At 39.0% G+C, this 17,103-nt stretch overlaps 1 protein-coding gene across 1 annotated transcript in view; it reads left to right on the forward strand.

Annotated features, from left to right (window-relative positions):
* Positions 1–16,068, forward strand: part of LOC135462863 (sarcoplasmic calcium-binding proteins I, III, and IV-like) — a 54,828-nt gene extending 38,760 nt beyond the window's left edge. Inside the window, exons 4-6 of the mRNA XM_064740152.1 lie at positions 11,672–11,915; positions 12,291–12,388; positions 13,653–16,068. Coding sequence (XP_064596222.1) covers positions 11,672–11,915; positions 12,291–12,388; positions 13,653–13,766 — 456 coding nt within the window. The 3' untranslated portion in view covers positions 13,767–16,068. The remainder of the gene's footprint in view (positions 1–11,671; positions 11,916–12,290; positions 12,389–13,652) is intronic.
* The last annotated feature ends 1,035 nt before the right edge of the window (positions 16,069–17,103 follow it).

A 17,103-nucleotide genomic window follows, 5' to 3' on the forward strand; every position in this document is an offset into this window, starting at 1 on the left:
GTGCAACATGACAAAACAAAAAATGTGTACCTTCTAAATTCGAAGCGAGATGCTTTAGAGATTCATACATGCGTATATCCATTTGGCATCGTGTTGTCTTTTCTTTTAACATTTAGTATCCCAATTAACTTTACTGAACCTCAGATAAGTTTGAAAACCAGGTAGATATTTCCATGTGTTACATATTTGATAAATTCCTTGACTGGAAGGGCGGAGAATTCATTCCGCAGCTTCTCAGGTCAAGCTTGAACAAATCGTGATTTTTTTCGACACAGAATTTGGAGTTCCCGTGCTCCCAAAACACTCAAGAAAACATACTCTTGCTAGTTGACTTTTGTTTCCACCGTGAACTTTTTGTTAGAGACTATCATTTTGCCCATGTTCCAGCCCTTTCTCAGAAACTAATGCAGACCTATACATGTATGCAAAAACCAATACTATGCCGAGCTTCTGACTGCGAACTCAGTCAGTCCGTTGCCTTTTTCTATGTTGTTCACGGTAGAATCAAAATCTCGATGTTAACCATTGCTGAGAAATCTTCAGCGTCGTTACGTTATCGTATTGTGTTTATTTTCAGTATTGACATTTAATCGATACCAACCGCGCATAACAACATCGCACATATCGACTGGTGAGGCCGAAAGACTAATTAAATTCAGATAAACTGTATTTGATAGCATAAGAATGAGGGAGTCAACTGACTCTCGATCAACATCGGTGCCTTCTCTCTGCACCAGCTGCTTTACGATGATGTCGTTGTTGGTAACTGCTGGATGGCTCGTCATTAGGAATCAGCACTTATATCCACCAGGCTGAGCATCTCAAGTCTAGCATTACTCCACCCACAAGATTACATACAGTCAGATGTCCTGAGGCGTGTTGTGATACGCTGGTGCATTCAATGTATCATGCACGGCGAGCGTACTTCTTCCCTTGCAATGCTTCCGTGTAATTGTTTCTTTAAATGTGGTGACCACGCAGCATTTTGAATAAATCTATACCAGCGACATGCATTTACTATACTGCAGTTTATTTGCTCAGTTCTATTTAAGCCATGATGCCAGAGGGTGTATCTGTTAAAACGTTTTCAGCATAATTTATTTGATTTTTTTGATTGATGTGTTACGCCGTACTCAAGAATGTTTCACTTATACGACAGTGGCCAGCATTATGGTGGGAGAAAACCGGGCAGAGCCCGGGGAAAACCCACGACCATCCGCAGGTTGCTGACAGACCTTCCCACGTGTTTTCGGCATTAGCATGGGCAGTTAGAATAATACAGCCTCAGCGGAAGCAAATTAACAAGAAGCACAATTTCACAAGTTACGTTTGACAATTTTTAAGATATCATTCTGTCGTCTGGTTTTTCTCTCTATGCTTTTGTATTTTATATTGTATTGATATACTATTAGGTTTGACCTAGATTTATTAATAGAGCACACTTTTTTTCTAGCAATCTATTTTTGCTGTTTCTGTTGTTGTTGTAAAATTCGAAATAACTAATTTTAACAGTACATATATTATCATATATTTTTCAGCTTTTTGACGTAAACTGAGATGGTTCGTTCCACCGAATCTTTTGATTTCAATACAACGGAGTCATTTAATTCTTTATTTATTCTAAATTAACCTGTGCAATGTATTCAACCGTTCGGAAGAGGCGAGCTAAGTTCATTTCTAAACACGCTTCGGGACCGGTAGATCCAGGATCAATCCTTGGTCGAGTCACACCTAAGACTTTAAAAGAGGAAGTTGTAACTTCATCGTTTGGCGTTCAGCATGAAGGGGATAGTGCAACGACTGGTTGACCCGTATCAGTATAATGGCTCGGGCGGGGCGGCTTACTTGCCTTCGGTAAGTCGTCTCAGTGATGCAGCACTAAATAAAAGAGCGGTGGAAATCCGTCCTGCAACAAGGAGGCACATTACACGTGCATGCACCCTAATGATTCCTTCGTCGTCATATGACTGAAAAATTGTTGAGTACGACGTTAAACCCCAAGCACTCACTCACTCACTCATTTCTAAACAAGTTGGAAACATTGGTTGGAATAACCCGTCGCTGTTTAAAAGTTCTCCTGTCACCTGATCTTTTGAAGATGATTTGGCGTAACCGAGTTCTTTCTGTAATATGTGTACAAACTAAAACTTCCAAATACAAATATGGAAGTTTAAAAATATATAGTTTATACTGCGACATTGTGAAGTTTTGTTTTAAGTGGGTTGAAAAGTTCTAAGTCTGAATTGCAGAGAATAAGCCGTGGCGTGGCAGTATTACATGTATACATGCTCGCACGAGTTACGTAACGTTCCTTTATGGGTAATGAAAAGGCATGTTCGGATATTCTATCATATATTTCTACCGCGTTTTAGTCAAATTTGTATGTTTTCTCGCGATTTACGTCTCCCTGCACATGACTCTAACTTGGTGATGTCTCAAAGGGGTGTTTTTGTAGCATTCTTAGTGCAAGGTACTGTAGTTTCAATAATGCCTCACTGGAACGTCATGTCGAAGTGACCCGACATAGCGCCTCACCCAGTCAGCCAACCAGAATTTGCCATTTATTCTATTCCTGAGCATCAGGTAATGAAATGCCAATATTCCTATCGTGAAGGCCTCAAGCATGTTACAACTAGGTGAAAACTACAGCATCTCCCTCGTTATAAAAAACCCACATGACAAATGTGACATATAAATATACAATTTACAACTACAGTGCAACTACAAACTGTATCTATGTGTTAACACTCAAACGGGAACCTGGCTTGTGTTTCTTGATCATGGCCTTGCACATCCTCTTTGTGAATTCATGACCATGTATTAAATCCACGGTTTTAGCAGCAAAAGGCAACAGCAAATCGAAACAAACGCGTCGGAGCATACAGTCTTTGGTCTTTCACTAATGGCACTTCAGCTAAGCAAACCACCGCTGTAAGACAGAGACAAGCAAAGGGCTGAGTGTTGAATACACGGCTTTGTGCTCGTTAATCAGGGGCTGAATGACTGGGGTCAACAAACTGATTAGAACAAAAATAGGTATTTGGGAAGAGGGTGAAAACAGACGTAAGTGGTCTTCAACACCATTTCTGACGTGCTAAGTAACTCTGTAAACTAACATCTAATAAGGAATTCTTACGTGGTCACGTGGTTATTGAAATAACTTGCGCTTGTTTTGAACTTTGAACTTTGAACTCTCGATTACAACATCACATAAATTAAAAAAAAAATCCGTTACCTCATTGATTCATCGGGGCCTATATACATTTTCCTAGCCTTGCCTTTTCTTTTAACCTAACATATCTCTTTTTTTGTTGACATCAGATCAGTTAGGGTTAGTTTTTGTTGTCTACCTGCTGTCAAGTTCACTGACATTATGCTGCAATTTGCCCAAACACAGAACGGAGAAAGTTTAGCTGAACATTCCGTACACCATTGATTTCGAGGATGAAAAACTGGCTTCCTCCATCCCTTCCACGACTAAGGCCTCCATTTCTTAACCCAATATTCGGTTTTTTTCCCTCCCATCCCCTAAACTGCGCTCGGAGTTAATTGCAGTGCCCATCCAGTGTCGCATATACCAAACGTTTTGCGCATCGGCGCTATGAAATCTATTTTAGAGTACGACATGTGCCCAGTGATAATTTGGTCTCTACGGTCGTCTGCTAAGGAAGTGGATTCGTTCCCGCCTGGATAGAGCCGCTGAACATGGTAGCACGCTCGATGCTTTAGAGCCGTATTTGTGGCAGCTCATTAACTTGAGAGCTTTATGCCTGTGGCCGGACAGTATAGCTGTCAGACGTGTCGGAGAATTGTCATCGGTGGCCAGCGATGACTGCTTTGGCCCTAAGATCAGCCCGTTTTCTCGGACGTTAATAACCCGGTGCTTGGCCTTAGAACCCCTGTTCTATTTGCTAATCACTCCGCCCACCGTCACGCCGTTAATTGGAGGTTTAAAACAGCGTTTCCTTAATAAAACAGACCACACGTGATTCCCTTGTCTACATTAGCTTAACGCCCACAAGCCGTTATGGGTAAACGCCATTACTTCTGTAAAGCTCCTCGGAAGCCAGCAAGAGAAAACACCGACAAAACCATTTCCTTCAACCTTACAACACTGTGGGAAATGACCTCTTCTACGACAGCTTAAACGTTGTGAAGCCGCGTCTTGGATAAACATATAATTAGCGTGAATTCAGCAGCGTACGGATCTGAGAATAACGAGGAAGTAATGGTACCCATGTAAATGAAATGGATATGTTAGATTTCGGTTAGAATGGACATTCCATGTGATGTCAAGTGCATTCCATTTGATGTCAAGTACATTCCGGATGATGTCAAGTAAATTCCATGTAACATCACTGCATTTTTCCCCTGATTTTGCTTAAACCATAATGCTATGTGGCCTGTGATTTGCAACTGTTCAAACATTTACATGAAACCTTGGAATAATACCATAACTGAGTTAAATTGACAACAGGCCTTATTTCACCGATTACCGGTTCGTGTGACCATTTCCCAAGTATATATCTTCGCTGTTTTACTCTCCATTCTGTGAGTCTTTTATTTTATTTTCCATGTTAAGTTTATAAGCCATGAATACATGCACAAACACTCGCCGTGTCAACTGGCTCACGTTATCCTTCCCAATGCACAGGGACTGGTTCGTTGTTTTCGAACCTGTGTACATGTACTTTGCATTTATTTATTTATTTATTTGATTGGTGTTTTACGCCTTACTCAAGAATATTTCACTTATACCATGGCGGCCAGCATTATGGTGGGAAGAAACAGGGCATAGCCCGGGGGAAGCCCACGACCATCCGCAGGTTGCTGGTAGACCTTCTCACGTACGGCCGGGGAGGAAGCTAGCACTAGCTGGACTTGAACTCACAGCGACCGCATTGGTGAGAAGCTCCTGGGTCATTACGCTGCGCTAGCGCGATATCCAACCGAGCCACGGAGGACTCCATCGTGCGTTTTTAATTTCCTTCTTCCAAAAAGTTCTCGTCACGATATGGCTGTAATACTAATAGTGTTATGGTAAACATACATCATCCCTTCACCCATTCTGATAGTTTGGACAAAGAAAAAAAGTAAAACGTAAAAGCCTAATTTCTGTAGCTCAGGCTTCTGACGGCTACAAGAAACAAATGAGGTTTGATTTTGGCTAGAATATATCATACTAAACACTTGAAACATTACAGCAGACAGATGTCCTTCTAAAGCCATATTTCTCAGTGTAAACCTCATTTGCCCATGCCTCTGTTCACAGGTGCTTTGGCATGAGATTTTGATAATTCAGCGCTCCTATTTACCTGTTTGGTAATGGAGCAAAAACGGTGGGTATTTGGAAGTTTTGAGGTCGAACTCTTTCATCACTAACGGTACAGAAAGCCATACTGTATCATGTAACTTGTCAAAATGTTGCCTCCTGCATCGTCCGTCAGCTAAGAATAGCTTTTTGTGAAGTTGTTTTCAGACGACCATATTAAAGTAAAGATAATTTAAGAAATGGTTGTCTAAAATGCCTGACAGGTCACTTGGTAAAGTATGATATTTTCACCTTCAAGAAAAGGGAATTAGAGGCAGAAACTCCCGAATAGGGATTTTCAGGGGTAATGGGGATATTAGAGCGCAAAGTCTGCAAATGACAATTGAAATTTTACCTTTGTTAAATGTGTATTGTGTTTTCGGTTTTGTGTACGTTACGGCGGAACACGTACTTCTCTTGGTTTTGATTATACAAATGAATTAAACTCCAAAAATGCCTCGGCACTGTTTTTCATAGTTAGGCCTAATAATCGTTAACTCAAACAAATTAAGATAATTGTCAAACATGTATGTATTACACGATCGTTTATTTCTTTATTTATTTTTTTCTGTATTTATTTATTTGATTGATTAGTTCGTTTTAACACTATTCTAAAACTGATTCTGTTGTACAACGGACGGTAGGAGTATAGGTTAATGTTTCCGTTGTACAACGGACGGTAGGAGTGTAGGTTAATGTTTCCGTTGTACAACGGACGGTAGGAGTATAGGTTAATGTTTCCCTTGTACAACGGACGATAGGAGTGTAGGTTAATGATTCCGCTGTACAAGGGGCGGTAGGACTATAGGTTAATGAAATTAAACACGTGCCAAATCTCCTGACGTAAACCCGCAGCGAAACTTTGAGGAGCTGAGCAAAACCTCCAGGGCCATTTGTAATTGGAAGTGTTCTAAGTTGAAAGTGTTATTAATTGAAACGCCATAAGTCTTTTTCAAAGGCAGTCTGAAATGAAACTAATCTAATAACACATGACGTATTCACTGATTGTATCATTCAGACAAAAAAACATTTGATCGATATATTTTATTTATGTGGCTCAACCAACATTCCCAATGGAACAACTCACACTATTTAGAGTTAAAAGTATTTTTTGCCAAAAACGTTGTGTTTACTAAATACGGCAAATACTAATAAAGCATATGAAATATGAGTAAATACGAAAGTGAACAAGGCGGTTAAATCATCTTTCTTCGAATTAGTTTAATCCTATTTTTCTCACATCCTACGTACACCAGTTTGTTCTTGTCTTTTGTTGTTTTACCTGTTGCATGGTGTTGTTAGGGATGGGTATATTGTTGATCTTGTTGGTGGGACGTAGTTTTGAAATGCACATGCTTCACACCGTACATCCGCCATATGTTCTTGTCTTGACAACTTAATTCTATTAATTTTGATACAAATCAGTTCATTAATAATCACTGAGGCCATCTTTTTGGTATTTCTATTGAATTTTCCGACCACTCACTGATTAATATTTAATCATCGACATAAACTAATCGATTAATGAATTAAGCAACCAGCCTGTTAATCAATCTGACAAAATGCGTCGATTTCCTCAAACGGTCTCGCCACGCTGTCAGTGACAGTACACAGTGTTCTTTAAGGATTCATTCGTGTTCCCGCCATGCAGGCAGAGTGTTTTCCTACAGCTAATAACCAAGGGTATAATCCCAGCAAATTCCAATTCTCTCCTTCTATAAATAAATCGGCATGTTAGGCGTGATGAACTGTAAAAGCTCATCAAATCACGTGAATTCCCGTGTTTTTCTCTCCTCGACAAAGCCTCTGTATTTTTTTCTAGCATTCCCTTCCGTCCAGACGTTAATTTCCTGCATAAACCGAATACGACACGGTGGCTGTGTTGCTATGGCAACAAGGTAACCATTTCAACTGGCGCGTTGACAACTGTCGTCTGTTTTCTCCAATCTCCATCAACCGTAGCTCATTGTGACATTCTCTACCGACAATGCTGCACTTAATTCGTCATTTTTTCAATTGGTAATATCTATAATGGCTGCTGCCTACCCCTATCTGATGAACAATGCCCAGAGCTGATTTAGATCAACTGATAAAAGCAACAGCATGACCAAATCACGCGACGATGTGTAGCTCTGTTATCAATCCCCCACCACACTCATTGGGGTCAGGCCTTTCAGCGAGAACACAGTAGATGTGCGTGTTGATCTTTATGTAGGCACTTCGTGAAAATACCTTGGGTGTGGCGTTAAACACTGATCAGTTAAATAAACAAAGGGACACGTCTTCTGTTTACTCTAGAGTTCTCGCTATGCTATTCTAATTGTCACATATAAAAATCAGTCTCTGCAGAGGAAGATTTCATCTTTAGGAAACCTGTCTTCCCACAAAGAAAAATAATGCCTAAAATTGATTCAAGAGCTTAAGAAAAAAAATCTTCCTGGAGAAAAAAAAACTAAGGATACTCTTATATTCAAATAAATGGACAAATTGCAATTTATTTTCAATTTACAAAAATAAAACACTTCAGCACAACAGCCAACGCTAGTCTAAACCTGTGTCTCTTCCCAGTGATTATACTGGCTTCGCCATAATTAATCTTCTTTGATGATATTTTTTTTATAAAAATCTGCGTTCGTAAATGGATTTTTTTTTTATATCAAGGAAATGTAAAGCACAACATTTCTTTCTGCTTTGTGAATGGTTGTCCTAAGGAAAAACCACATCACCGAGCCGGCTAATTCTCTTGCTGCCATTTTAATTATAAAACATAGATATTTATGGACTTACAAATTTCTGCATTGGGTCACAATTTAAGACTTTAAAAATAGGACTTGTTTGTGCCTTGCTTGGCGCAGGACACTGTGAGGTGAGAGCAAGGAAACCAGACTGGTTAGCCTGGTGTCAGTATATTGTGACTCAGTGGGGCCAAAGACATGTATGGTGCTTTAGGCAACACGGGCACCGTGAGCACAGTTGGTAAAGCGTCCGCTTTGAGGGGCAGTAGATTCCTCGCTTTTGCGTCTAGCATAAAGGGATGGTGCACCGACAGGTTCATCACATATCAGTATAAAGGCTCCGATGGTGCGGGTGACTTGCCTTCGGTAAATCGTCTCAGTGAAGCAGCACGATAAAAGAGCGGCGGAAGTCCGTCCTGCAACAAGGAAGCATATTACATGCACTCTGAGGACTTCGTCGTCATATGGCTGAAAAATTGTTAAGTATGTCGTTCAACCCTAGGTACTCACTCATTCTTTAGCATTATACTTCAGCAGCAGCAACACTCTAACAGCATGGACTCGTCCCGCCACAAAAAGACACAGTACATATGACGAGAGTGTGGCAGTTGGCATACGATCAGATGTTTTACCCCGTTGTCTGAGTTAAGACTTTATTCTAACTGACCATCTCTCTGCTTAACATGTGGTAACATACACCCTTCTAGCACAATGGTTTAAGTAGTTTTGAGTAAAATATGCCATGCTACGCATAGTTTTCAGTTATTTTTTACTTTATGTTTTACCTTTCTTTTACTTTAAATAAAGGTTTTTTTTTTTGGTTTTTTTTTTTTGAAAAACACCCTGACGCTGGAGACAAGAGAGCGCCGAATTTGAACCTGGTACATACAGGTGATTCGCCCGTGTGCAAACGATGTGAGCACCGTTTCAATAGATAAAAAAAAACAATAATATAACCATAGTTATTTCGGAAGATGAATGGAAGAGTTAAATGGCCGCAGCCATCTTTTTTTCTCGATGGGTGTTGTAACTGTACAAATCAACATTTAATCTGTAATTCGTGCGAAGCCATGATGTACGCCATGTTAGAGAAACCGGAAACACGATGTCGAGTCACTACTTGGCACACGCTCACCTGCTAAAGGCAAAGCTGCTTTCGGAATACGTCGTTCTTGGGCTTTACAGCGAATATGCTTACTTATATCTGCGATATATTGTTTATGTAACATCACAAAAATAAAAAAGTATGCTTTCAAAACATTATGCGGAACGCTTTAGTGATGTATATCTACATTTGGTCTAATGCTGTCATTGTCTTTCAAATGAAAGAGACAGTTTGTCTGTTTGTCTGCCCATCCATCCGTCCGTCCGTCCGTCTGGTTGGCTTGTTGTCTGTCTGATCATCTGCCTGTCTGCCTTGCCTCTTCACGCCTTGAAAACAGCACAATAACTGCTCCGAATGTCTTCATTTGAACACAATAAGGTTCCCGGATTTACTGTTTGATCCTTGACACTAAGTTCGAAAACCAGCTTGATCCATGCCTACGTTTTATAATATAAGCCATTTTCTCCATTTAATAAAGTTTAGTGTGCATTTACACACTGAAATCAGCCTTATCCATGCAAAATATTTTTCTTATTATTTACCTATTTCTTTCCCTGAAATCCGTGCAATCACTGCTTCCAAATATCTTTGATTGTGGCGATGCAATGTGCGTACTTTCAAAAACCAGTTTGATTCATGTGTTTAGATTTTGCATAATTAGCATGCGGTATGCATGCGCTTTCTGTTAAACAGATTGTCATATCTCAAACAGATCAACAAATCTAAATTGTTGCAAGTTTTTACTGGCATACATGTACATATACATATAGCAATGAGTATTGTATAAGTGTTTTAGGATCAGATGTTTTATCCTTGAGTTTTCAGACGTCACATTAGGATCAGGTGTTTTTCCTGGGGTTTTCAGATATCACATTAGGTTTGTGTGGTTTATCCTTGGGTTTTCAGATGTCACATTAGGATCATCCGTTCCGAACGGCACACATCCCTGGTGTTGCAGAAATAATATCTACTGTCAAGTCTCATTTAAATATTTGATTTTTTTTATTTTGATTGGTGTTTTACGCCGTACTCAACAATATTTCACTTATACGACGGCGGCCAGCATTGTGGTGGAAGGAAATAGGACAGAGACCGGGGGAAACGCACGACCATCCGCAGGTTGCTGTCAGACCATCCCACGTACGGCCGGTGAGGAAGTCAGTGACCGCACTCATGTAAATACGACAGAATCTTGTTGATTTTACTCGGGATTTAATACACGTTTGATTCTTTTCAGTCTCCTTATATTCTTTAGAGAGTTGTAGTAAAGCGATCTGACAGCACATAAAATATATCCTCGGCACAATATGCCTATTTCTTTTCATTTTTTGTTGTTGTTGTTTTTTTTTTGTTTGCTGACGCTTAAAATTGCCCATGTATTTTTATTTATCAGAAAACCTGGTGGGTTTCGATGAGTATGTACATGTTTAAAACCAAGTGTCACGAAAACAAAATACCTTTATTTGTGAACACAAAACAGGAATTGACATATCAAAGTCATCCTTGTTTGAGCCCCAAATTCGGAAATATTTACCATAAGACGCCAGGGCTATCTCAAAAGTGCTGTAATACTTATTTCCTTTCAAGAACTAAAGTTTTTGCTACTATAAGTTAATAAATTGCGTAAGGTTACATTTCCGGTGGCTGTCACTTCTCTAAATAGTTGATAATAACATATACTGAACTATTATAGTCCACTTCACAAAAACATTTTACTGGATAACGGTAAGTGCATGATATTTACAACGATCTCCATCTCAGTGAAGTTCATAATTCACCTGTGCAGAAGAGTTATAGAATACTCGCCCACTCTGGCGTGGAGAAAATATAAATCTCCACCTGGAGCTTATGAGCTGCCATCTTCATTTTATCAAGTCATACATTTCGCTTATAGTTTTGTTTTCTGTAATAATCCAGCAGGCAGAAATTAACAATCCACAAGACTCGATAAATGGTGAATATTAATAAAAGATACTGTATCCAGTCAAACAGCGGCTTCCCTAATGCTGGAGAGGAAAGACGAACCAACCACAACTACGCATTCACGGTCGATTGCAGACGAAATCTGAGACTACAAACACTGGAAATCCGTCACGCAACAATAAGGCACATTAAACCCTAAGCGGTCACTCACTCACTCACTCAATTCCCACCGAGGGCAGTGAATATCAGGGAATATGATGATTTATGCCATCTCATAGTCCATGTCTTAGGCTTTAGTGGAAACAAAAGACTGACGTCTTACTTGTGGGCGTTTGTGGAGTGTAAACGTTGTTATTTGAGGAACAGTTGTTTTGCACCAATATGCCTTGCAAATCTGCTTACTACATTTAAATAGGACAATTTGACTATAGCTTACTAAACTGGGTGGTTTCCACCAAGTATTTTTTGCCCTTTCTCCCGTTAAAACTGACCGTCGTTAAAGCTGGCCGCTATTGAATATCATATATGATATATATCATATTCATATATGAATGTGGCGTTTAACAACAATCATGTTACTTTCTCTTTCCATTATAGAAAATCTGTGGTATTCACAAGTGGGAGGTTGGGAGCGAAAAGCACAGGAACGCTAAGGCTACATTCGAAGTGATCTGGGAAGGATTGAGAAAGTTTGCGGATGAGAACCAAGATGACAAAGTCACGCAAGAGGAGTGGCTGAAAATGTGGACGGAATGCGTCAGGGCCGCAGAAAATGGAACAGACCTACCTGATTGGCAGAAAAGATACATGAACTTTATGTTTGACGTCATTGATACTTCAGGTAATATATACATATTTTTTTTCAGTTAGATTTTAGTTTTGTTAGCTTTTGTATTTTTAAGATGAGAGAGGGCTATGATTGATGTGATGGGATTTTATGCCTTACTCAATCATATTTCACGTATATGACGCCTTACTCAATCATATCTCACGTATATGACGCCGACCAGCATTATGATAAGAGGAAGCCGGGCAGAGCCCGGGGGAAACACATAACCATCCTCAAGTTCCGGGCAGGTCCACATATAGGAAAAAAACAGTTTTGATTTGCAAGGGGAGTAGGGGTAGCCTTGAAAATGGATGATGAGAACTAAAATTGATACGCACGATCGTACAGACGATTGTTGTTATATTTCGCCATTTGTTGCATTCACAGGTGATGACCTTATTGACGTAAAGGAATACACCACTGTGTTCACCTCTTACGGTGCCTCCAAGTCCAACTGCGAAGCAGCCTTTGAAAAATTCTCAGACGTAAGTAACAAATCCGAATGTAAAATTCACAAGGAAGTGACACATTTTCAGGCGTAAGTAACAAATCCGAATGTAAAATTCACAAGAAAGTGACACATTTCCAGACGTAAGTAACAAATGCGAATGTAAACTTTACAAGGAAGTGACACATTTTCAGACGTAAGTAACAAATCCGAATGTAAAATTCACAAAGAAGTGACACATTTTCAGACGTAAGTAACAAATCCGAATGTAAAATTCACAAAGAAGTGACACATTTTCAGACGTAAGTAACAAATCCGAATGTAAAATTCACAAGGAAGTGACACTTTTCCAACGTAAATAACAAATCAGGGCCCAGTTTCACAAAGAAGCGTACGGCAATTTTTTATCTTACATTTGTCTTACGATAGTTTGTACTTCGCTGTTAACGTTGTCCTATATGTGTGATCTATGACAAGTACGGCATTTCTGTGAAAGTGGCACCTAAACCTAAAGTTCCCAAAAAGTGGAAAATTGTCAGACGTCATTAGCAATGTGAATTATTTTCTCATTAATTTTTCAGATAATGGTCATAGAATATAGTTTGCAAGTAAATGCATATATTTACCGAAGCATTTGTGAATTATGAAGTATTCATTCGCAAGGATTTTATTATCTCGCAATAAGCAGCAAAGAGTCAGCGGATTGACATGTGAATCGAGTTAACAGCCTTTAATAATACTGAGGCAGTATTCTTCACTCCATTGGAGATCTTTGTCTTACCAAAGTTTCTAAAGTACATGTATGTTAACTAAAGTAATTAGTACCGTTGTTCTCAGAGCTCATCTGGAAACTTTGCCAATCAACATTACGCTTTCAAGACAACGATATTAACTCTAAAGCTTCCGTTTCTCTTTTTATCAATCAGCCAAAATGTTGAATGGTGTACACACAGGGGCGGTAACTCCACATATGATAAACATGTTGTCTCTGCAGAGTAAAACGTTTCGGTTTGTGGTAACTCCACATATAACAAACATGTTGTCTCTGCAGGGTTAACGTTTCGGTTTAAACAGGCCTACGTGTCAGTTGACTGTTATGTCACAGTTGGCTCTGACGTCACGATTGCATCTGACGTCAGAGTCGCTTATGGTAGTGGTTTCCTCCAGCTTTTGTCTGCTTTCTTTCTTTCATCCATGCATAAACGCAATCGACGTCATACAAGTCAGTTGTTTTGCATTTTACAAATATATGTTAAATAAATAAATGAAAATGTTTTATATTTCTCTTATTTTTCCCTCAGGGCGGCCGCACTCAGATTAACCGCAGTGCTTTTGAGACGCTTTGGAAAGAGTACTTTGTCTCTAAAGATGTTAACGCAAACGGAAACTACCTTTTTTCTCAAAGGTTCTTTTAGACAATTAAAGATTAAAAAAATAACTGGAAACCTTTCACTTTGACATACGTATATTGTATTTGCCGAAAATGCTGTCATATCCCCACGTTTCAATTACGATGTCCATTTTTGTTAGCTAGATAAAATTATATGATGTTCTTCAGGGAAGCACGTAACGTGTTGCATTGGAGTTTTTATTAAATTGAGTACATATGAGAAGGTGTCATTTTTTTCTCGGTGTGTAACCAAATGTTCCTCGATTAAAGACTAACAAGGTGTATATGTGTGTCAGGGCTGTCAGTGTAAAAATATCGTATACCGACTGTTTCTCCTAAATTCTCGTTATTCATTAACTTAAGTGTTTATTTTTCTAATAAGCGTGATCATTGTTTATTCAGATGAAACCGTTTGTTTTTGTTTTTTTTTAACAAAATTTACGAGGAATATAAACGAATGAGGTCACTCTCATGCCAAAGGTTCCGTTATATCTCAAGTTAATCTAACTTGCTCCTTTAGTTAGCTCCCCTCTTCAAGCCTTAAGTTGGTTAGCGCGCTGGCGCAGCGTAATGACCCGGGCGCCTCTCACCAATACGGTTTCTGTGAGTTCGAGTTCAGCCCATGCTGGCTTCCTCTCCGGCCTTAAGTGGGAAGGTCTGCCAGCAATATGCGGATGGTCGTGGGTTCCCCCCGGGCTCTTCTCGGTTTCCTCCCACCATAATGTTGGCCGTTGTCGTATAAGTGAAATATTCAGGAGTGCGGCGTAAAACACTAATCGCATAAATAAATAAAAAGATGAACTGTTACTGATGGTGTTCTGGGGGAATCCTGTACCAGCATGCTCTATATATCCCATTGCTGAGTGTAGAATTCTGTTGGATAACGATATAAGCAATTTTTTGGTGTCAAGTTTGCTTAGGTATCAACTTTTCTGCTTTTTCAGTCTGCCAATATCCAGATACAATGTATATACCGATTTTATCATTACGACATCGGTGCTATCGGTTTGAAACCATTTATACACGAATTAATTACCATCTACGTTAAAAATTCTTTGTACTCTGCAGTAAAATATTCCCCAAATCTTTTTTATAACCACTGTTACTGCTACAGTGAAATTCATTTTCTTTTTTAAATTAATACCACCATGTACGTTTCTGACAGAATGTTCTATATGTCATTTTACATCCTACATTTAGTATGGGTACTGGTATATCTAAATTTATTTTCAGCTTGAGCGAAAAAAAAAAATCATGCCCAAATTTTCAAACCATCTGTATAGACCACAGATGTAGTATTTTAGTTTTTATGGGTAACCCAGAAACACGTATCATTGAGCTTACTCAAGTGTATCTCAAATATAAAACAATTTCAATTATCTGCATCTTCTTAACGGTAATATATAAGAAGTGAATTTTATCAACAAGACCAATTCTTCAAGGTCAGGAATACCTTTTTTGTTTGAATACTAATCTGTATGCGTGCTCTTTCTTTTCCTTGACTAAAAAAACTACTGTTTTCATGATCAACGACTTGCCCCTCTCATTCATGTCTTCATCCTAAAGTAAACACATTTTCATGGAATTACTGCTGTTTTAAGATCAAACGAAGCATTTTCCATTTTTCCACATACTCATCACAGAAAATGCTTTGATGCTTGGAGTAAAATGGGCGTCAGTTTGGAATTATAATAAAGGGACTGTAGCCAGTAGCTATGATATCTAACCTAATGGAATTTAATCTTAGGTTACAGGAGCAAACTGATCAAAGGGGAATTTGAACTCAAGGCAGGGTACATGACCTTGGTTGTCTAGGACTGAGATATTAAGTGACTTTCTTGTACGTTCAACTTCGTCTTGTGCCATTATATTTCACTGAGTATCAACATATAGGGTGCCAAAAAAAGGCCTCGAAGTTTTATAACATCAATCTACTTTAGTCCGACGTCGGATGATTAATTTGAGTCATTTTTGAAGTGGTCATATTCCACCATTTCACAACAGAGGAAAGAATGTCGGTAGTCGTGAAATATGTCCATGTAAGAGACGCTCATTCGGCAATGAGACCAGGTCAAACGTTGCCGTTCACCTCAGCATCTGGTGTAACCACTCTGCGTAAGCTATGCGTTTCGTTTTGTGGAGCATATATCATAAGTGTGGTTGAGACTGTAAATGCTCCAGTTGTTCGCAAATTTCAGCCACTTGTAACGTGGATTTTGTAAGTGGGTTGTATTGACTACATTTCTCTCTATTGGTACATGTGTCAATAAAAATCGAATATTCATTACATTGTTATAATGTGTGAAATTCATATTTGAACTTTAACCCCAACCTTTGCACCATGTCCAATAAACTGTGTTACTTTTAGCACTTTTATTACAAAACGGCGTTCCGATTGTCTTCTTTTTTAACTATTTGATTATATACTTAGTTTTGTTTAATGGTGTTTAACAACTGAACGGGATGCATATCCCCAGACTAACCTAAATTTTAAATATTGTATGTTTATTCAATCATCGTCAAGTCTATGGGCTTCACAGACATACATATTCGTTGCAGGGCGACATTTTGGGCAGAAAGGTAATTAAAGGCTATGCTTATCGTGAACTGAACCTTAGGTATGGCAGATGCTTTAAACTGTGACCAAGGCTAGACGATTTAATCAAGACATCCTATCTACACCCTCAGGCAATCATCGGCAATCTTCTCCTAAATATCAGCCAATCAGCGTCGACTCGGTATCCCTGTAACCCCTAAATCCTGTCTGTCGGTCAGTGCAGTGGTTTTTATATCCCTTTAAGTGGCAAGCGGGGATCGCAGTTATGACACAACTGTATCAGGCCTGACGCGAAGTGCATGGGGCACATGTACCCATGTACGCGATCTGCATGCGGTATAGAGCGAGGAACCCATTACCACTGCATATTTTAAAGTGTGAAACCTTTATTTGATGCTAGCCGGCCTTTTTTGATGTACTTGTGCATGTCTGGTATTAAAAAAAAATAGAAGTTGTTTAAATCCTGAGCAGGTATGAATTGCATTGATGAAAGTTTGAAACACGTGGAGAATGAATGAATGATTATGGCTTATCGCCACATCGGCAATATTTCAGCCATATCGTGGCGAGAACAAAGTGAAAACACGAGAGGGTTAAGGTTTTCGATATGATAGTGTGAACATCAAAAGTAAAACAAAAAGTACAGACACGTTTAAAATCAGATAAAAAAAAATAAGAGGTAAAACTGGGAAACCAGCATATTTCAAAAATAGTTTATCTAGAAATCTGTATATATGTATATAACTGTTTATCTATGAATATCAATTAAAATTTATATTTTACGATGTAGGCCATTGGACTTCAA

The sequence above is a fragment of the Liolophura sinensis genome, chromosome 2, assembly GCF_032854445.1.
Source record: "Liolophura sinensis isolate JHLJ2023 chromosome 2, CUHK_Ljap_v2, whole genome shotgun sequence".
Lineage (NCBI taxonomy): Eukaryota > Metazoa > Mollusca > Polyplacophora > Chitonida > Chitonidae > Liolophura > Liolophura sinensis.